This window comes from Dreissena polymorpha, chromosome 6 (assembly GCF_020536995.1).
Source record: "Dreissena polymorpha isolate Duluth1 chromosome 6, UMN_Dpol_1.0, whole genome shotgun sequence".
Lineage (NCBI taxonomy): Eukaryota > Metazoa > Mollusca > Bivalvia > Myida > Dreissenidae > Dreissena > Dreissena polymorpha.
The window spans coordinates 50,041,153-50,063,312 of record NC_068360.1 but is presented as its reverse complement, the minus strand read 5'-3'; the positions used below and the strand labels follow the sequence as shown (position 1 = coordinate 50,063,312).

The 22,160-nt window shown below is 35.3% G+C and overlaps 1 protein-coding gene across 3 annotated transcripts in view; it reads left to right on the top strand.

The window, feature by feature from the left end:
* Positions 1-22,160, top strand: part of LOC127836443 (AP-1 complex subunit sigma-2) — a 43,324-nt gene that overhangs the window by 12,199 nt on the left and 8,965 nt on the right. Inside the window, exons 5-6 of one of the 3 annotated variants that reach the window (XM_052363091.1) lie at positions 10,212-10,302; positions 19,538-20,501. The exons of 1 other annotated variant lie outside the window; for it this stretch is intronic. In XM_052363091.1, coding sequence (XP_052219051.1) covers positions 10,212-10,256 — 45 coding nt within the window. In that variant the 3' untranslated portion in view covers positions 10,257-10,302; positions 19,538-20,501. Of the gene's footprint in view, positions 1-10,211; positions 10,303-19,537; positions 20,502-22,160 lie in introns of those variants that run through there. One more of the 3 variants, XM_052363090.1, reaches the window with a different exon arrangement.

The following is a 22,160-nucleotide window of genomic DNA, read 5'->3' as shown; positions in this document are numbered from 1 at the left end:
GGTTGGGTCATAGGGAGTCTGGAGTTGATGAGTGCATGGCCACCTGTTTATTTTTTGTATAAACAAAATGGTAAATATGTGTACATCTACTCAACAATGTATAGACTTAAAATAATTTTAGTTCTTCCTTTCTAAAATCAGCTATAAAACAACATTTTCATTCAAAAAAATATTCTATTCATCTTTCTAATCATCATAAATATCATTATCATCAAAATCAAGTCAATGAAAACGAATCATTCTCATGATTGATTGTTTACACAATGCACGTTGTATGGCCACAATGCACTTAAGATGGGAACAGTTGTGAATCATTTATGCGTGAATAAATCCCGTGTCACTTTCAATAGATTATTTAATTGGTTTATTGCAGTTTTATAGTTTTGTAATACCTACCGCATGAATTGATCCCGACAGTGATCTCCTCCATGATAAAATCGTGGCCAGTTACTTAAGAGACTGATAATAGCAACCGGGTGTAATCCTCCTGGTAATCCTGCTTTTCATGCAAAATATTATAAAAACATTTTTCGCCGCGTAAAGGGTTTTATCAAAATTAATATTGAAATCATTGTAAATATAAAACAATTTACAAATATAAATGTTTTGTTTAATTCCCAAATGAAAATAATAAATTGTAATCCGAAACACACTCCCGATTGTTTTATGTTTACGAGACGTTTACAAATTCTAGCATCAAAAAAGTCCTCATGTATTTCCTTTGTCCCAACAAAAGCGCGTGAAAATTATGCACCAATGTACAATGTCACGCCATAACCATATAAAGCGTGCATGTATTGATTTTTGGATAAAAACTTTGTAGCACAGAGAACATGTAGATCAGTTGATTTCGTTAAAAGTTTTGTTGTTCTTTTTAACTTTTAATTAGCTGATAATTGGCATAAATGCGTCAGGGATCATCCTAGCCCAAAATTTTAGGGAGAAGTGACTTCTCCTTCCAATGGTATTGGGGAGAAGTGAGCGGACCTTTGATCAAACGCGTAAAGGTACTTTAATATTAATGTTTTACAATTAATAACCATACATATATCTGAAATAAAATATGCTGAAACACTAACTAAAACTAAACATTTTTAGCTCATCTATTTTTGGAAAAAAATTATGAGCTATTGTCATCACCTTGGCGTCGGCATCAGCGTTGGCGTCGGCGTCCGGTTAAGTTTTGCGTTTAGATCCACTTTTCTCAGAAAGTATCAATGCTATTGCATTCAAACTTGGTACACTTACTTACTATCATGAGGGGACTGGGCAGACAAAGTTAGATAACTCTGGATTGCATTTTGACAGAATTATGTGCCCTTTTTATACTTAGAAAATTGAAAATTTTGGTTAAATTTTGCGTTTAGGTCCACTTTTCTCAGAAAGTATCAATGCTATTGCATTCAAACTTGGTACACTTACTTATTATCATGAGAGGACTGGGCAGGCAAAGTTAGATAACTCTGGCGTGCATTTTCACAGAATTATGTGCCCTTTTTATAATTAGAAAATTGAAAATTTTGGTTAAGTTTTGTGTTTAGGTCCATTTTATTCCTTGAGTATCAAAGCTATTGCTTTCATACTTGCAACACTTACTAACTATCATAAGGGAACTGTGCAGGCAAAGTAATGTAACTCTGACTGGCATTTTGACAGAATTATGTGCCCTTTTTATACTTAGAAAATTGAAAATTTGGTTAAGTTTTGTGTTTAGGTCCACTTTATTCCTACAGTATCAAAGCTATTGCTTTAATACTTGCAACACTTATTAACTATCATAAGGGGACTGTGCAGGAAAAGTTATGTAACTCTGACTGGCATTTGGACAGAATTATGGGCCCTTTATACTTAGAAAATTGAAAATTTGGTTAAGTTTTGTGTTTTGGTCCACTCTACCCCTAAAGTATCATAGATATTGCTTTCATACTTGGAACACTCGCAAACTATCATAAGAGTACAGTAATAGGACAAGTTGCATAACTCTGGTTGTCATTTTTACGGAATTTTGCCCTTTTTTGACTTAGTAACTTTGAATATATGGTTAAATTTTGTGTTTCGATCTACTTTACTTCTTAAGTATCAAGGCTATTGCTTTCAAACTTCAAATACTTTCATGATATCATGAGGTTACTGTACCTGGCAAGTTGAATTTTACCTTGACCTTTGAATGACCTTGACTCTCAAGGTCAAATTATTAAATTTTGCTAAAATTGCCATAACTTCTTTATTTATTATTAGATTTGATTGATACTTTGACAAAACTACTCTTACCTGACATACCACAATAGACTCCACCCAAACCATCCCGTGTGCCCCCCCCCCTCCCCCCCCTAATTTTTTTTTTTTTAAGATCATCTCACAAATGACCACCACACCCTCACACTATAATCCCCCCACCCCACCCCCAAATTTTTTTTTGAAACGGTTAAAAAACACAAATATTTATTTTTATTATTTTATGTTTAAAATACCGTCCAACCATCGCACCCAATAAACCCCCCCCCCCCCACCCCCCCCCCCCTACCCCCACCTGAATCCCCCCCCTCTAATTTTTTTTTTTTTTTTTAAGATCATCTCACAAATTACCACCACACCACACCCTCACACTATACCCCCCCCCCCCCCACCCCCAATTTAATTTTTTTTTTGAAACGGTTAAAAAACACAAATATTTATTTTTATTATTTTATGTTTGAAATAACGTCCAACCATCGCACCCAAGAATCCCCCCCCCCCCCCACTCCGCCCCACCCCCCCCTCGAATTTTTTTTCCGTTTTTTTTCCCGCATTTTTGGAAGATAATGTAATAAATTCCACACCCCCACACTATACACCCCTCTTCACTCCACCCCTCCCTCCTTTGTGATTGAAATTGAGAGTCCCTTCACCTTTAAAAAGAAAATAGATGAGCGGTCTGCACCCTCTAGGCGGTTCTCTTGTTTTTAAACTGCCATGATGTTAAAGAGATATTGATCTCTTAAAAACTGTAAAACGTGTGTTTAATTTGGCCAAAATACACATATCATTCATATGTAATTACTACTTAAGCCAAGAGCCTGAGGATGTAGGATAAAGGGAATATAGGGCAGAGCCCTAGCATTGTTCTTTTTTTAGTCGTTCTAGGTGCAATTTCTGGTTAGTACATTGCGAAATATTGTCAACCAGACCATCCGTAACATTGCATGTTTATTCGTCATTCTATAAAAATGTTATAAAGGACGTAAAAAAATAATTAAAATCGACGAACCATTCGTATCCGAAAACGACTGTCCGAAAACATGTCGATATATGTCTTCTGCACATGCATATCGTTTGACGGCAGAAAATTAAAACCAGTAACCTAGCAAATACTCAATCAATATATTATTTGGTTGACATATTGCTTTAAAATACAATATTGCAGTGCTTTACTTTGCTAATAGATAGTTTAAAATAGCAAGATTACGGCCATTAGCAACATCCATAGATTGTACGGGTTTCGGACAGTACCGAAGAGGTTTCATCAGTTACTGCTCATGTCAGTACCAATCAGAAATCAATAATTAAAAGACCGGACAATGTCTCATGGCAATATAATAAACGCATATCAATAATAATACAAATAGTATATATTTTATCCCCTTTGCGCACTGTTTAGCATTTGGTTATTTCTATTCGATTTTTATCGCATATGCACATTTTAAACTGAATTTAAACAGGCAATTTATCCCAATTAATTCCGCATTATGCAGAAGTCTCAATTTGCAATTTGACTAACGACAGAGAGTAACTTGTACTCTTAAAAACCTCCCGAATATTTCGTGGGAGATTCTTCGACAATACATGTTTATGTTCTATGCCGGCCATAGCTTAATTATTTCAAGATTTGTTGTGTTTTATTCGATTATAAATACATAAATTGATGTAACACACCCGTACATTCTGAAATACCCCAAATTGTAATTCTCCCAACTGAGTGTCGCATGCCGGTAATTCTTATGTTTAAATGGCGTCATTGACTTTTAATGAAATGTTCCCATGTGCTTGACTGCGTTTTTGGATTAAACTTTAAATGTGTAAGTCTGTTTCTCTGTTTGTGATATTTGTTAAGCTCAGTACTCAAATATATTATGACTGAAATTTAGCAGTGAGATTCGGACTGTTTAAAGTTGTACAAATCGTCAAGTATAACAATAAATGACCATCATGTGGACAATGGCTGTATTGGTTCCCGGCAGCCTTGACAAATAACAAGAGCCGATTGAAAAACTGTAAACGAGGTCGGGAGCCTGGCATTCTATACATAGATGGTTACGTCAATTACACTATTGTCGGTAAGACCGGCGTGTACACAATGCCTCAACTAGAATAAACCAAGGCGACTTGCATCAGCGGTCAGTGATGCGTAGCAAATCCTCTCACTATCAGTAGATGATCAGATAACCGATATTTGCACACAGCAAACAATGGCAGTATTAGTGACAGCAGGAGACAAAAATATTTCTAAACTGCACACGTCCTGCAGGACAAGTGCATTAAAATTTTCACTCGTCCTGCAAACACATGCACTTGTCCTTAAAATATGGGTGAAATGAAGATTGCAAAGGGCTGATATGACTAATAAAGTTTCTTGTATCACTGCTAAATTGCTGCCTACTCAGTTGTTCATGCCAGCTGATCACAAAATAAATGTTAAGCAGTGAAATAAATTACTTTATTTATGAGGAACACACAATAAATAATTGAAGACAATTTTGTGTTTGCCGTTTTTCTAATACTCGCGTGCTTTCCGTTTCGGACGTTTGAACATCGCTACCGCCAACTTTAAAGAACGCTCGTATGTCAGACATTTTTCTGACGAAATTCAGACTGGTTTGAAACCGTAGATTCTACTTCGCGTTTAAATAATTCTTTAAAAAATTATACTTACAGTGAATGCATAGGTTGGTTCCCTGTCACCATGGACGCGCAAAGTTTACACCAAAAAGCCAATATTTACTGGGGACACAGTCTCGCATAACAACGTGCACCTGCTGTATGAAATTTACAATTACAATTTCCGGTTCATACACGATCTACTTTCGGAATAGATATGATTTAAGAAAATGATTTTATTTAATGAAAACAAGTCTTACTCGTCAGAAAATACATATTTTAACATCAGCTTTTTTCACTCGTCCTGTAGGACGAGAGCTTTAGGGAAATTCACTCGTCCTTTCGAGATTTTACTCGTCAATACGAGCGGACGAGTGGTATTTTTGTCCCCTGGACAGCATTGCGCACACAAGCGGCACATTATCAAAGGAGAAAATGTAAGAAAATGTCGGCAATTTTGTTTTCGCTTTGATGTAATCAGAAAGCGATATCAAGCATCGTAAGGCGACAAAGTCGCCTACATCGCCCTCTAGGATGATCCCTGTGCGTGCTTGAAATATTATGATTCAACAGCTACAAATAATAAATTATAAATTAAGAATCTCTTTTCCAGTAATAATAGGTGATATTCAGACGTGTGGAAACAAAAAGATCAATCGCATATTGCTTTAAACCCGATAATCCGCCGCTAATTAATTGCAATTTACAAACTGGCTGTCAAAATGTTAATCACACATCACGCTTCAGTAAGTACTACAGAGCCTAAACCGCAGACTGGAAGTACATATCGATTTTTTCGCTGTTGCGTCAGTGTAATTTTGCCAATGTACATGACTGACTTACTAGCGCATGACCACTCATATGGGGGAAATTTAACATTTGGGATGCAAAATTGCTGGCCGCTGGCCGGAGAAACGGAGTTACTGCTTAAGAGGGGTGCATTATATAGTGTTTATTGACGGTCGCAATGAGGGGTGACAGGAAGTAGGGGTTGGACTGTATACACATGTATTTCTTATTAAAAGCTTTAGTAGCCTTCTATTTCAGAACACCCCCCGCCCCTCCGCCCCCCCCCCCCCCAAAAAAAAATCCCTACCTACCTACCCTGTTTTTTCCCAAGGAGACCAGAAACGGACCATTTTTTTTGGCCTTACAAGTTATTGTAAGTTGCATTTCCTTGTATACAGAGTTACAGACATGAAAATGCTTAAAGCTTTTGACTTAACAATCCTTTTGTTATCCACCATGATTGCCTTTAAATGCATATCTGTTAATGCACATTTTTCTTTGATACTAAAATATCTATGTGTATCTGAATTTAGTAGGAAGGGGGATAACACTATTTTAATTGTTAAAACTTGTATGACAAGTGCATGTAATAGTGCTTTTTAGCAACCAGCCAGCCTGTTTTACTTTTAGCACGTTAACAATGTGTTTTGGGCAACTTTACATTACTTGCTAAAAAACGCCATTACCCTTAAGTTGATAAAGAGCATTAATTGCCTGATTTAAATCCTAAATATGTCATATGTATATATTTCTAAGAGTGGCGTGGGAATGCAATCAGGATCAACTAGATCATTTGTGGCAAAAATGTCGTCAATAAATAGGGGTTGTATGTCTGCAATTCAATTTGCATTAACAACAAGAAAGGTGTTTTAAAATCCATGTCAAACATAACTTTTTGGGATTGTTGCCGCAAATGCACACAATTCTTTATCTTGTTTTTTTGTCTTTATATGAGATTTCTTTTTTTGATTTGTAACTTTGATGCTTAAACTTTGCTTATGCTTAAAGGGGCTGTCCAACAGATTTCATGTTTTGGTAAATTGACAAAATTAGAAAAAGTTGTTTCAGATTCGCAAATTTTCGTTTTAGTTATAATATTTTTGAGGAAATAGTAATACTGACCATTTACAATGCTCTTAAATACCTATTATATGCATCTTTTGATGATTTGAAAACCTGAAAATTTTAAAGCGTCATGCGACGCGAAACGTTTGAATAATTTTGAAAGTTCTGTTGTTGTCGTTTTATTTTGGGATACTACGAGGATTGCTTATATAGGTAAAAAATACATCCGCTCTAAGCATGAGCATGGATGGTCGAGTGGTCTAGGCGGGAGACTTTTTACTCCAGGACTCCAGGGGTCAGTGGTTTGAGCCCTGTTGAGGGTTACTTCTTTTCCTTTTTTAGCTCCACTTGCCAAGAGGCCAGCAGGGCTAATGTCATGGTCCTGTGTCCGTCGTGCGTGCGTGCATTAACTTTTCCTTAAAACATCTTCTTCTCCTAAACTACTGGTCCAATTCTGATGAGATTTCTCAGGAATGTTCCTGGGGTAAACCTCTTTCAAATTTGTTCAAATTATGCCCCTGGGGTCAAATTTGACCCTGCCCCAGGGGTCACAAAAATTTGCTTATATAAGGCCTATTTTGTGAAAACTTCAAAAATATTCTCCCCCATAACTATTGGGCCTAGGGCTATCAAATTTGGTATGTAGAGACATCTAATAGTCCTCTACCAAATTTCTTCAAATTATGCCCCTGGGGTCAAATTTGACCCTGCTCCAGGGGGTCACAAAATTGAACATATGCTTATATAAGGTCTATTTTGTGAAAACTTTCAAAATCTTTTTGTCCATAACCATTGGGCCTAGGGCTAATAAATTTGGTATGTAGAGACATCTTATAGTCCTCTACCAAATTTCTTCAAATTATGCCCCTGGGGTCAAATTTGACCCTGCCCCGGGGGTCACAAAATTCAACATATGCTTATATAGGGTCTATTTTGTGAAAACTTTACAAATTCTTGTCCATAACCATTGGGCGTAGGGCTACCAAATTTGGTATGTAGCGACATCTTATAGTCCTCTACCAAGTTTTTTTTCAAATTATGCCCCTGGGGTCAAGTTTGACCCTGCCCCAGGGGTCACAAAATTGAGCATATGCTTATATAGTGCCTTTTTTGTCAAAACTTTACAAATTCTTGTCCATAACCATTGGGCGTAGGGCTACCAAATTTGGTATGTAGTGACATCTTATAGTCCTCTACCAAGTTTGTTCAAATTATGCCCCTGGGGTCAAATTTGACCCTGCCCTGGGGGTCACAAAATTGAAAATACGCTTATATTAGGCCTATTTTGTGAAGACTTTAAAACTTCTTGTCCATAAACATTGGGCCTAGGGCTACCAAATTTGGTATGTAGTGAAATCTTATAGTTCTCTACCAATTTTTATTCATAATATGCCCCTGGGATCAAATTTGACCCTGTCCCGGAGGATCACAAAATGGAACATATGCTTATATAAGGCCTATTTTGTCAAAACTTCAAAAATCTCTTGTCCATAACCATCCAGCCTAGGGCTATCAAATTTGGTATGTAGTGACATCTTATAGTCATCTACCAAATTTGTTCAAATTTTATCCCTGGGGTCAAATTTGAACCTGCCCAGGGGGTCACAAAATTGAACATATGCTGATATAATGCCTATTTTGTGAAAACTTTAAAAAATTCTTGTCCATAACCATAAGGCTTAGGGCTACACAATTTTGTATGTAGTGACATTGTATAGTCCTCCACTTAGATTGTTCAAATTATGCTCCAGGAGTCAAATTTGACCCTGCCCTGGGGGCCACAAAATCGATTATATGCTTATATAGTGCCTATTTTATGAAAACTTTAAACATCTACTTGTCCTGAACCATAAGGCTTAGGGCTACCAAATTTGTATGTAGTGACATCTAATAGTTCTCTACCAAGTTTGTTCAAATTATGCCCCTTGGGTCAAATTTGACCCTGCCCGGGGGGTCACAAAACTGAACACATGCTTATATGGGGCCTATTTTGTGAAAATTTTCTTGTCCATAACCATTGGGCCTATGGCTACCAATTTTGGTAAGTAGTGACATCTAATAAACCTCTACCAAATTTGTTCAAATAATGCCTCTGGGGTCAACTTTGACCCTGCCCTGGGGGGTCACAAAATTGAATAAACGCTTATAAAGCGCCTATTTTGTGAAATCTTAAAAAAAATCTTCTTGTCGAAAACCATTCAGACTATGGCTACCAAATTTGGTATGCAGTTACATCTTAAAGTCCTCTACCAAGTTTTTTCAAATTATGCCCTTTGGGTCAAATTTGACCCTGACCCGCGGTTCACAAAATTGAACATTATATACGCTTATTTCTTGCTTATTTTGTGAAAACGTTAAAAATATTCTTGTCCTTAACTCTAGGACCTAGGGCTACCATGTTTTGTGTGTACATGTAGTGAGATATTGTAGTCCTCTACAAAGTTTGCTCAAATTATGCCCCTGGGGTTAAATTATGCCCCTGACCAAGCCAGGGGGGTCACAAAAAAGTACAATCATGTGCTTAAATAGGGCCTATATTTAAGTATTTGCACATGCAGAGAATATTTGTTTCCGCCTTTTTTCAGCAGTTGAGCGATACAGGGCCATCATGGCCCTTATTTTTAATTTGTATTCTTGTTTTTGTACTGGAGATTTTTAGTTCAAATGTTTAAATTTATCAATATAAAGCATTTAATGACAAGCTTCAATATATGCCAAAATCTGTTTGACGGCCCCTTTAATGTTGCATTGGAATGAACATTTGCATACATGTTGATTTTATTTTTCGTAGATCTCTTATTGCTTGTCTTTAGTTGCACTTTAGATGCCACATGTGAATTAACAAAGATATAGTAAAACTGACGAAGTCATTGCCCAGTGAAAGATCTTGATGAAAAGGTCTCGCAATGAGGAGCTCTATGTGTATAGCAAGAATTATGTGTCTCTTTAAATATAATTGTGTCTGTAATAAGACAAAAAAGATGAGTTGTCCATCTTGATTTTTATGGTAGCTTTAAAGAAAATTAATCTGAGTGCCAAGATGTGGTTGATTATTATAAAACACTAGTTCTCAAGGAAATTTGTAATTCGAGAACTTTTATATAATAGACAATTCTTGTGATCTCTGCCCTTTTCTTTACAATATAAAAACAAACACAAGTTTCTGCCACTAATATACCTTAAGTATTGTCAAAATTAATGCTACAGTTAAATATTAAAAAAAAAATCTTTGAAAGAACTTGTATGAACACTTGGTAAGTAAACTTCTTATTTTGGCATGCAACACATTTTTACCTGTCCCACAAGGGTAAGTACATTGATGCAATTTAACTGAAGTAATGGATCTTTTAACTAAAAAATTAAGCAATAATTATTTGAAACTGTAAAGATTGCATTTCCACGTTTTTCATCTTCATCTGGTTTCAGGCAAATTGATACTGTTTGGCATTTAAAAAAATGTTGTAAAGCCTGCTAAATGCGCTTTTTTTTTTTCTTAATTTAAGGAAGAGGCCTTAGAAACTGCTCTCACAGAATATGGGCTTACGTAGCTACCGTTGCCATAGAAACAGGCTGGCTGGATTATTTTTGCATTTAGTGGGTACCTCTTATGTTTTTCGTCTTTGTAGCTGTCTGTTGATATAGCTTATTGTTTAGTATTGTCTTGTGACTTTTATATTGTAACGCAGGGGTGTGCTTTTCTCATCACTGCTGATTACATCTCTTACAAGAACAAAACAGTGTTACAAATGTTATTTACTATGCTGGATCTTTCTAAAAGAAGATGCCAGCTGGGATTTAGGAAAAGCGGGCTTAATTCAAGTGTTAACCCAGATTTGCCTGTGTTCTCTCCATAGATGCCAGCTGCGATTTAGGAAAAGTGGGCTTAATGCAAGTGTTAACCCAGATTTGCCTGTGTTCTCTCCATAGGCTAATCAGGGACGACTCTTTCCGCTTTTAAGTTTTATGGAATTTTTAGTACAAAGAAAGTGTATTTTAAAAGAAAATCCAGTCTAGGTTGAAAATGTTGTTTAATATTTGCCTTTGCAGTCTGCACAGGCTAATTTGAGATGGCTTTTTACACACATGCGTTAAGTCTAGTTTTCTCAGATTGTGTCTCACATTTTTGCTGAAACCTGTTAACAGATTGTGGTAATTTTCCTTCCCTGAGGTGTTTCCAAAACCACACCCCTGCCTATAATAAATTTACTGTTAGTTAATACCTTGTTGGTACAACATGTATATCATTGCAGGCTGTGAAGTAGAAACAAGCAGATATCTAACACTTCAATCATCAGAATGAAGTTTTGCTAGCATTTCGTCGTATTTTAATATAGAATTTGAATAACTGTTAAAGTAAAACTGTCTTGCCAACTGTTAAAGTAAAACTGTCTTGCCAAGTTTTAGTGTTTTGACGTACAGTTCATCAACTATTAACAGACACAGCGTACGCGGGTGTTTAACTGATGGATTCATCATTTTAAACGCCAATGGTTGTCTGATCCAATCATTACATGAACTAAAAAATTATTCAAAATGTTCAGATTAATTTCCGTTCAAAATTATGAAAGAACTCACATTATCAGTTCATTGCAAATATCGAAATTGGTAATCAAAAGTTGCGTAAAAAATATTCAAAAAGTTGTACAATTTAATATCATTTCCATTTTATTCAACATAAGTTGTACAACATCTGATTGTCTAGTGTGTCATTTATGTAAACAGGATCAAACAGTTGTAAAGTTTGCTAACATTTTATTATGCCCCCCTTCAGAGAAGAGGGGGTATATTGCTTTGCACATGTCGGTCTGTCGGTCGGTCCGTCCACCAGGTGGTTTCCGGATGATAACTCAAGAACGCTTGGGCCTAGGATCATGAAACTTCATAGGTACATTGATCATGACTAGCAGATGACCCCTATTGATTTTGAGGTCACTAGGTCAAAGGTCAAGGTCACGGTGACCCGAAATAGTAAAATGGTTTCCGGATATTAACTCAAGAACGCTTAGGCCTAGGATCATGAAATTTGACACGTAGATTGATCATGACTCACAGATGACCCCTATTGATTTTCAGGTCACTAGGTCAAAGGTTAAGGTCACAGTGACCTGAAATAGTAAAATGGTTTCCGGACGATAACTCAAGAACGCTTATGCCTAGGATCATGAAACTTCATAGGTACATTGATCATGACTCGCAGATGACCCCTGTTGATTTTCAGGTCACTAGGTCAAAGGTCAAGGTCACAGTGATCCGAAATTGTAAAATGGTTTCCGGATGATAACTCAAGAACGCTTATGCCTAGGATCATGAAACTTCGTAGGTAGATTGATAATGGCTGGCAGATGACCCCATATTGATTTTCAGGTCACTAGGTCATAGGTCAAGGTCACAGTGACCCGAAATATTAAAATGGTTTCCGGATGATAACTCAAGAACGCTTATGGCTAGGATCATGAAACTTCATAAGTACATTGATCATGACTGGCAGATTACCCCTATTGATTTTCAGGTCACTTGGTCAAAGGTCAAGGTCACAGTGACAAAAAACATATTCACACAAAGGCTGTCACTACTACGGAGAGCCCATATGGGGGGCATGCATGTTTAACAAACAGCCCTTGTTGTATTAAACATAACTGCTACACGTACATTATACAAAAAAATGTGTGAAAGGAATGAACAGTATATTTTGTATTAAAATACAGCAAATATATACATGTACATACAGTTCAAAACATGAACATACTTACAAATCTAGATTGCAACATTTACACATGTAACATAACATGAACTGTAATCGGTGTCATGGCTAGACACTGGAGCTTTGTTATTACTTGATGATGTTGTCAACTAGGTAAAATGAGAGTCTGTGGCAGTTCGTTAGTGCATTATACGCCTCATTATAGACCCTGTTTGACTCTTAAGCAATTGACAAAAACAGCAAACTGTGGTCAACAAAACAAAAGGGTGATATAAAAGTTTATTTTGATATATATCCTGTTTATTCTCGAACCATATGTGGCATGAAATGTTGATAATTTGGGGCTCATAGTGGCAGGTACTGTTCCGTGGATTGAAAACGGAAAGGAATGAACAGGTATGCAAAAATGTATTTGAGTACTTTTTGTTATTAAAATATTTGTTGCCAGTCCTTATACAAACAAAGGATAGAATTGTTTTATGCCCCCGGTAGGGTGGCATATAGCAGTTGAACTGTCCATCAGTCATTATGTCAGTATGTGTGTATTTCAGTATTTGTGTACAATTGTATGTCAGTAAATGTGTATGTCAGTATGTCCGTCCGTTCGAAAAAACCACTTTAACGTTGGCTAAAACTTTTGCATTATTGAAGATGAAAAATTTTGCATGCATGTGCATCTAACGGAGCTGCACATTTTGAGTGGTGAAAGGTGATGGTCAAGGTCATCCTTCAAGGTCAAATGTCTAATATATGGTGTCTGTCCGTCTGTCCAAAAACTTTAACATTGGCCATATTTTTTTCACTATTGAAGATAGCAACTTGATATTTGGCATGCATGTGTATCTCATGGAGCTGAACATTTTGAGTGCTGAAAGGTGATGGTCAAGGTCATCCTTCAGGGTCAAATGTCAAATATATGGCGTCTGTCCGTCTGAAAAACTTTAACATTGGCCATAACTTTTTCAATATTGAAGATAGCAACTTGATATTTGGCATGCATGTGCATCTCACGGAGCTGCACATTTTGAGTGGTGAAAGGTGAAGGTCAAGGTCATCCTTTAAGGTCAAATGTCTAATATATGGCGTCTGTCCGTCTGTCCAAAAACTTTAACATTGGCAATAACTTTTTCACTATTGAAGATAGCAACTTGATATTTGGCATGCATGTGTATCTCATGGAGCTGAACATTTTGATTGGTGAAAGGTGAAGGTCAAGGTCATCCTTCAAGGTCAAATGTCAAATATATGGCATCTGTCCGTCCGAAAACTTTAACATTGGCCATAACTTTTTCAATATTGAAGATAGCAACTTGATATTTGGCATGCATGTGTATCTCATGAAGCTGCACATTTTGAGTGGTGGAAGTTTGAGGTCAAGGTCATCCTTCAAGGTCAAAGGTCATAAAAAATATAATCAAAGTGGCGTTCTCATGAAGCTGCACATTGTGAGTGGTGGCAGTTCAAGGTCAAGATCATCCTTCAAGGTTAAAGGTAAAAAAAAAAAAAATTCAAAACGGCATTCTCATGAAGCTGCACACTTTGAGTGGTGGAAGTTCAAGGTCAAGGATTCTTCAAGGTCAAAGGTAAATTATTTTTTTTTAAATTCAAAGCGGCGTTCTCATGAAGCTGCACACTTTGAGTGGTGGAAGTTTAAGGTCAAGGTCATCCTTCAAGGTCAAAGTTTTTTTTTTTTTTTGTTTTTTTTTCAAAGCGTCGCAATAGGGAGCATTGTGTTTCTGACGAACACATCTCTTGTTCTGTTATCTTTTTATCCCCCACCAAAGGCGGAGGGATATAGAATTGGCGTTGTCTGTCCATCCGTCATTCCGCCTGTCACAAAATTTTGAAGTTGGCAGGATATCAATTCAATGAAATACCTTGTTTGCTATGTGTCTCTGTTCAATCTTGCTGTAAGGGTTACTATTGGCTCTTCTTTTCAGTTTTGTTGCAGAAATATGTTTTTCGGTTGTCAGTCCTCACTACTTCCTGTGTTGTTTTCTAAGCTCAACATGTTTATGTTGTATGTTTTCTGTTTTCTTCTGTAATATCATAACTTATATTTTTCAGCACGAGACATAATTAATTATTTGCTACAAAAATGCTTTACAGGGATGTGAAAATTTGTCTGGACAAAATTCAAATTCAAAGTTGTCCTGTACATAAGATTAAGAAATTCACAAAAAGCATATTAATGAAATATTTAATTAATATGATTATTATATTCCAACTTTTAAGTGATCCTTATATCCATAAATTGGTTTTGCTATTGGTCAAGATTAGTCAGTTTGACCAGAAATGTTCACACCCTTGGGAAAACTGTGGAGATAATTGTATATATGCATGAAGAGAAGTGAAAAAGCGAAAAGCAAGAACAAAACGCATGCAGTCATATGATTTGTGTCTAAGTATTGATGGCATATGGTTTGATTGTGAAGCATAGATAACGATTATTATAAAAATATGTATGTTGACTATCAATTCATATGAAATATGGCAGAATAGTTTAGAACTACATATGTAATACAATTAAAACGTGTGTATCCTTTTCTTTCAGAAAGTGTAAACACCAGTCATCAGATATCATTAATGTTAGTTCTCAAAGCCTTTATTTAGCAACTGGGTATGCTCAAATAATTCTAATATTATTTAAAGCTGTTATTCTGCAAGTCAATTGGCACTTTTAGTCGTTAAATGCGTATTTAAGGTGCCCAAATACATTATCTAGCTTTTGTTTTCAGTTTGACATGTTTGAACGCCACATTTATGAAGGGCTTTAGATTGTACCAGGTGAAACAAATATTAAAACAGACAAACTAACATGTTACATGAACTCGCATGACAACACAACACCAGTACGTGATTTTTCATTAACAGAAACCAGTGAATTTTTGTTGTGCCCCCGGATCGAAAGATCGGGGGTATATTGTTTTTGGCCTGTCTGTCATTGAATGTGTGTGTGTGTGTGTCCCAAAACTTTAACCAAAACTTTAACCTTGGTCATTACTTTTGCAATATTCAAGATAGCAACTTGATATTTGGCATGCATGTGTATCTCATGGAGCTTCACATTTTGAGTGGTGAGAGGTCAAGGTCATCCTTCAAGGTCAAAGGTCAAAAAAACAAATTCAAAAACTTTAACCAAAACTTTAACCTTCTTCATAACTTTTGCAATATTGAAGATAGCAACTTGATATTTGGCATGCATGTGTATCTTATGGAGCTACAAATTTTGAGTGGTGAAAGGTCAAGGTCAAGGTCATCCTTCAAAGTCAAAGGTCAAATTTATTGCATCAAAGTGGCGCAATAGGGGGCATTGTGTTTTTGACAAACACATCTCTTGTTTCTTTGGGAATTTGCAATTTTCATCTGTGAGAACATTTGAGATTTGGGAAAGACATGAATTTGGACTGTCTGGCTAGCCCAGTCGTTTTCAAGCCTGCATTGAATGTGTTTTGGGTTAAATAATAATGTAAATTTAGTCAAAATAAATATCTAGTAATTTGGCAACTCAGTGCAGCTAGTAAAGTGAGAGTTGAACGTCAATAATCCAACATTATGAAGCTTCAACCAGCATCTGTTGCATAGTATTCAGATATGATAGTATATGATAGATATGATAGTATTCAGATATGAGATATGAGCCTTGCGCCTGTAAATTGGGCTATATGTATATGTATGTGCGTAAAGTGTCGTCACTGATTAGTCCGCTTTGATGGACTTTCAGTTCAGGCGGATAGTGCAGACTGCACAGGCTAATATGGGAGGCCACTTTACGCACGTGCAGTTAGCCTTGTTTTTCCATAGCCAGACGTATATAGATTTTATTGTATAATGCTCATTTAGCTATCATCATATTCCTGTTTTAAATCTCGTGCATAATAATGTAACCAGACTTAAATGAATTACATTAAAGGCTCTATAAAGGTGAAGATAGGTAATTATTTACAGATTTTTATTTTTTCATATTTTATTTATAGAGGTTATCAAAAAAAACAATATATATATGCTATTGGACATAATAAATAAAAAAATGAGCAATACAACTTGTTTTGAGCTCAAAATAAAGTGTCCTCCAAGTCAATTGTGTTTACAAACAATCAGTTTATTTACATCGCTGTTTACTCGCGAAAGAGAAAGTGAAAGTGACTCAGGTCACCAAAAATATAACGATGACTTTTAACGTTTTCCGGTATCACTCACAAAGTAGGTCTCTTCTAAATGGTTAAAATGTTTGTTGTGATCTAATAAGTTACTTTCTGCTGGTAAAAAGTTGTTAAGATAGAATTAAAATTGAATTTTCTTTCGGCTATTTTTAGCAAATGTCAACGCTCTGAGGCTACACATCACGTTAGTTGCAAAAATGTAAACATTTCTTCCAATTATGAAACGGGTTTATCTTCCATAATTCTTGACAACGTTGTACCTAAGCTGTGTTAAAATTAGACCAGTTGATTTGCATAATAATTGGATTTGTGACCTTTATAGAGCCTTTAACATTTTACCATGAACAGATGTATTTTATTTCATTATGTTGTTCCTTCATGTATGGACACAAAAAATAACTACAATGAATGCATCTTTTGACTGGATATTTTTTACACTGTGACCAACATATTAAGAATGCCCCTCCCCCCATCCCCTTTCAACCCCCAACTCTAAGTCATTACAACCTGCTTGCCAGCAACATATTCAATTGTTCCCTAATCCAAGACAAGCACTTATATTTTTAATATAAAACCAGAGCTCAGCAGAAAAAGGGGAGCAGTTGTCTTTGAACTGACTAAGATTCATGAGGAAGGGAAAGTGTTACTGTATTTGATTGTTTTTTTATGCTACTAGTTGTCCCTTACCGGTTTCAACGGAAGGGACTTATGGTTTGCGCTCTGTGTGTCCATGAGTTCGCAGTCTGTCACACTTTTCTGGATCCTGCGATAACTTTAAAAGTTCTTCATATTTTTTTATGAAACTTGAAACATAGACAGGTGGCAATATAGAGATTATGCACGTCATTTCATTTTGTTCCTTCGTCAAGAATTTTGGTTGCTATGGCAACAAATAGACTACAAATACTGCTGAAAATGGTGGATCCTGCACACTTTTCTGGATCCTGTGATAACTTTAAAAGTTCCTAATATTTTTTCATGAAACTTGAAACATGGATAGATGGCAATATGGACATTATGCACGCCATTTCATTTTGTTCCTATGTCAAAAATTCTGGTTGCTATGGAAACAAATATATATAAAAAATCTGACAATGGTGGAATTTCTGACAATTTTGGTGGAGCTGATAGAGGACATATATTGCTTGGCAATAGTCTTGTTTCATTTGTATTTATATAATGATAAAAAAATGTTTGCCAAAGAAAAGTCTCACAAGAGAACATTTGTAAAAAATAAGTGGTTGATAATGTAAAAATGGTATCTATTAAGAAAAGCTTTGCTTCATTAAAATTGTTTTATAATTACTAAATTCAAAGTCATTGGGCATTTCAAGATTTAAAAGGACTGTTCACAATTTGGTTGTTTATTTAACACCATCCATTCCTTGTCTAATATTGATAGAGTTAAAGTAGGAAATACAATTTTAAAGTACAATTTCCATAAAAAAAAAAAAGAACAATCAAATAAGGAAAGAATTTGCTCTTACAGGGAACCAAACTAGGGTCATTTGGATGAACAGGCTAACGCTTAACCACCGAGCTCTTGTAGTTTGTAATAATTGGGTTGTCCTAGCTGTTTGCTTTATTTATGTTTTCCATATGTAGATAGAAAGTTGAATAATTTTTTAAAATATATTTAAATAACTTGTAGACTCAGCAAATTGTATTTAGCAGATTTTCATTAAGTAATTAAAAAACAATTAATGAAAAAAAAGTATGTTAAATAAAAAATTGCATACATAACTTTATTAGACAGGGCTCAGGTCCCTAGGAGTCATCGGTTGCTTCTGCAAACAAATCCTTCCTATTTTCCAACCCTTTTAAGACCATCAGATCTCCTCATGCAACTGCTAGTGATGTGTCAGCCCTAATTACAATGCAAAAGAAACAAGTCCTTAAGGCCATTTTTCACAACAATGTTTTTAGACTTTAGAATAAAGAATGGAATTAAATCCAAGAGAAACAAACATGTTCAGCCTTCCAATATATGGAGTCTTACATTTATTTTTTTGTCATAAATGTCTTGTTCTTAATGCAGAATTGTGTATTAAGATAAATAATTAGATTGTATATCTTTTGTGAGAACAAAGCAGGTCTAGATAATATTATATATTTTTAGACCTTAGTCTTAGAATTGTTTGGTGAATACGGGCCTTAAAGTTGGAGTGGTATTAATCATTTAATATGTACAAAATGCATGTATTAATAAATGTGAAGTAAATGCAATGTTACAAATTATTACTTGTATGTTTTAAACATCTATGTGGGGCTTGCTTGATGATTCATATATCATAAGCTGTGTAGATTGGTGTCACATTAAAGTTTCATGTATTCAGCTTTTATTGAGCATTACAAGTACGTGAATTATTATGCATACAGAGTTACATGAATATTTAAAAACAGTCACCATGGTATGTTCATGAATTGTATCCTCACAATTGTGAGAATTATTATATATAATTGCCACATGCCAAGCTCATTGGAGGACTGAATTCTCCCTGTGACACATCGCAGACAAAATATTAAAATCATGCTGCTTGCACACAGCCATGTTCACTTTGCTTCTGAGTTGGTAAAGGGTTAATACATAAATCATGGGGAGAATTACAAAATACTATTACTGGTTCTTCACATACACAATTTGTCCAATTATGCCTCTGTTTTTTCAAGAAATCAATATTATAATTCATTGGTTTGAGCTAAAGCATGATTCTGTAAAAGGGCTTAACACTGTTTATTTAATTATAAGGTCTTTGTAACATATATACCTCTTTTTGCACTTTTACCAATTCCTGTGATTTACCAAGGGAAAAAACTCATCACAGCAGATCACTAGGGCAGACTCATCAAAACCGGACTTACCGCATGTTCTTATGTGAAACTGTTCTACATAATCCTTTGTGTGCTTGTGGTATGAATGTGTGCCTATTAGAGAACTCAAACATGGTGTTTGGTTATGTTGCAGGAGGAAACTCCCCAGGGATTTTTTGAGGACCACGGGCTTGGCTGACGTGGAAGCATGGACAATAACTTACCCCACCCACTTTACTAACACTGCATGAGGCTTAATGCAAAATATTATTGTGCAACGTCAGGATGCATAATTTAAATCCAGATTGTGCAATTATTCTGTGTTGTAGTTTGTACATTTGTTATTTGTAAAGATCGTTGCTGGGTTCGCCACTATGTTTTGTGTCTGACAGAAGTACATGTTTGTAACTGAACATTTATGAACTACATTGGGTGGGGTTTATTTGAAAGTGGTTTTACTAAAACCCATAAGCTTAATATGTTTTAGGTTAAAATAACTGTTGTGTAGCTTTAAGAAATTTGATTTTTACACAAATCCATTACGTAATATGTTGTTGACATTTATTTATTTATCCTTGTGAACTCGACTGTTTGTTATCTGTCATACTTTTGTTTTAAAAGGGAATCACTGTCTACAAATTTATTACACAAATGTAAGGTTTATTGAAATTATATTTAACAAATTGTTTTCAATAACAATATTCTAATGTGTTGACAACTTAACCAGTTGTGTTTGGTAAAGTGGTAAATTATTATTTGGAATTAACTTTCTTTAACATATTTGTTACTTGTGGGTTTTCAAGACAAGTAATTATACACTAAAACACTTTGAATGGAAGTCATCAGCATCTGCTTAAATCTCTTAATTATTTCATAAGTTGTGTAGAATTTTGTACAAACTCCATGTTCATTTTTTTATGTGTTACCAGTCAATTAATATATTGATTACAGTTTAACATTCCATTTGAACTAATTAACACTTTCTGTATTCTATTTCATTTTTGTACAGTTCGAGTCATTAATTTGAAATGCTCTCAAATTACAGTAGCTTTTTGAATGTAGTTTAAGAAGCATTACTCATTAAAATTAGTGCATGTTAATAAAAGGGACAAAAAGCATATTATTAGGTCTTATAATTTACTTAGACTTTTGTGATGTGTTTCTTATCCATGTGATTACATGTTTAGCTCACTTGAGCAAAGCTGTCAACGTGACTTATTGTGATCACCCTATGTTCAGGGTCCGGCATAGTTAGAGTTGGTTTTTAGCTCGTAAACACACCAAAGGCCACATTTTTCATTCAATTATGATTAAACTTGGTCAAAATGTTTATCTGGACATAATCTAGGCTGAGTTCTAATTTTTTTCAAGTGCATCCAAAAGCTAGGTCACCAGGTCAAATGTTAGTAAAAAACCTTGTTACTTAATATTGATCAGACTTGCTAATAACTTTGATCTTGACATTATTTAGTCATAACCCTCACCCCAATTCATTGGTCAAGGTCAAACTTAAAGTTCAAAAGTCAAATTTGGTCGTAAAACAGCTTGAAAATTCCTTTCTCTTCCATATTTACTTTGCAGTATATTGATGGACAGTTAAGTACAGCATGCTGAACCCCACCTTATAATTGTTTACTTCCTTAGGGTATTTGGTGAGTCCCTTAGAGCCAATGGATCTCTTGTTATCCTGATCCATATCTTCTTCACAAGCACCATCATCAGCTGCAGAACATCACTGTCATCTTCAGCAACGGCAACATTAACAAAAACACCTCCCCTACCATCATGTTCTTTTATCACCACAATACTACCATCATCATTATTTCCGCCATCTTTGGCATCTTGATTTTATGGTCATAAAAATATCATCATATTATAATTATTGTATCAAAATTATTAGCATATAAAACATGATGTATATATTATCACAATTATCAGCATGTAAATTATGATTTATATATTATCACAATTATCCGCATATAAAACATGATGTATACAACCTCATTATGAGATTATTTATCACAAGTTTCATCGCAATTATGCAGTAACCAGTATTCCTGGTATTTTCAGATGAAAACAAATAGATGTTGACCAATTATTGCAATGTTAATACTCTGGTGATGAGAATAATGTTTCTTGTTATGCTGATGTTAATGATGACGGTGATAATGATGAAGGTGAAGATATGAAGATGGTATATTTGATGATGATTATAATGATGACAGTGGTTTTGACGATGTTGATGTTGAATTATGACAACGGCAATGACAATGATGAAGCCAAACCCTGGTCATTCAACCTTAGTACATTGTTGACAGTTAAAATAACAGTTTTAAAGTCTGTTATATCAGTCATGTATTGCTTGTTTTTACCATGTTTTTCAAGACAGTTTTGTTAGGTACAATAAACCTGATAACTACGCGTCGAGAAAGGGTTGTATAATTTATGCCAGAGGTTCTACAACTGTTTTCATTCACAAATGAACACATAATATGATTATGGTGTTAAATGAAATATATTTGAATGGAGCGCATATAGAAAAAAAAACAACTAGAAATGGGGTGGAAGAGGCTGATGCGTATCCCCACGCCGCATGTTTGACCCAGGGGGCGCCCCAGGGTTGGTAATGGGGCCATGCATAGTTGAGATTTACCGTTAGAGATGTTCAGTATCAATTGGAAGTAAATCGGTGTAGAAATGAAAAAGTTTATGTAAAATTATATAGAACAAGTGTTGTGTTTGTAAGAAATACAATGCCCTCTACTGCGCCGCTTTTA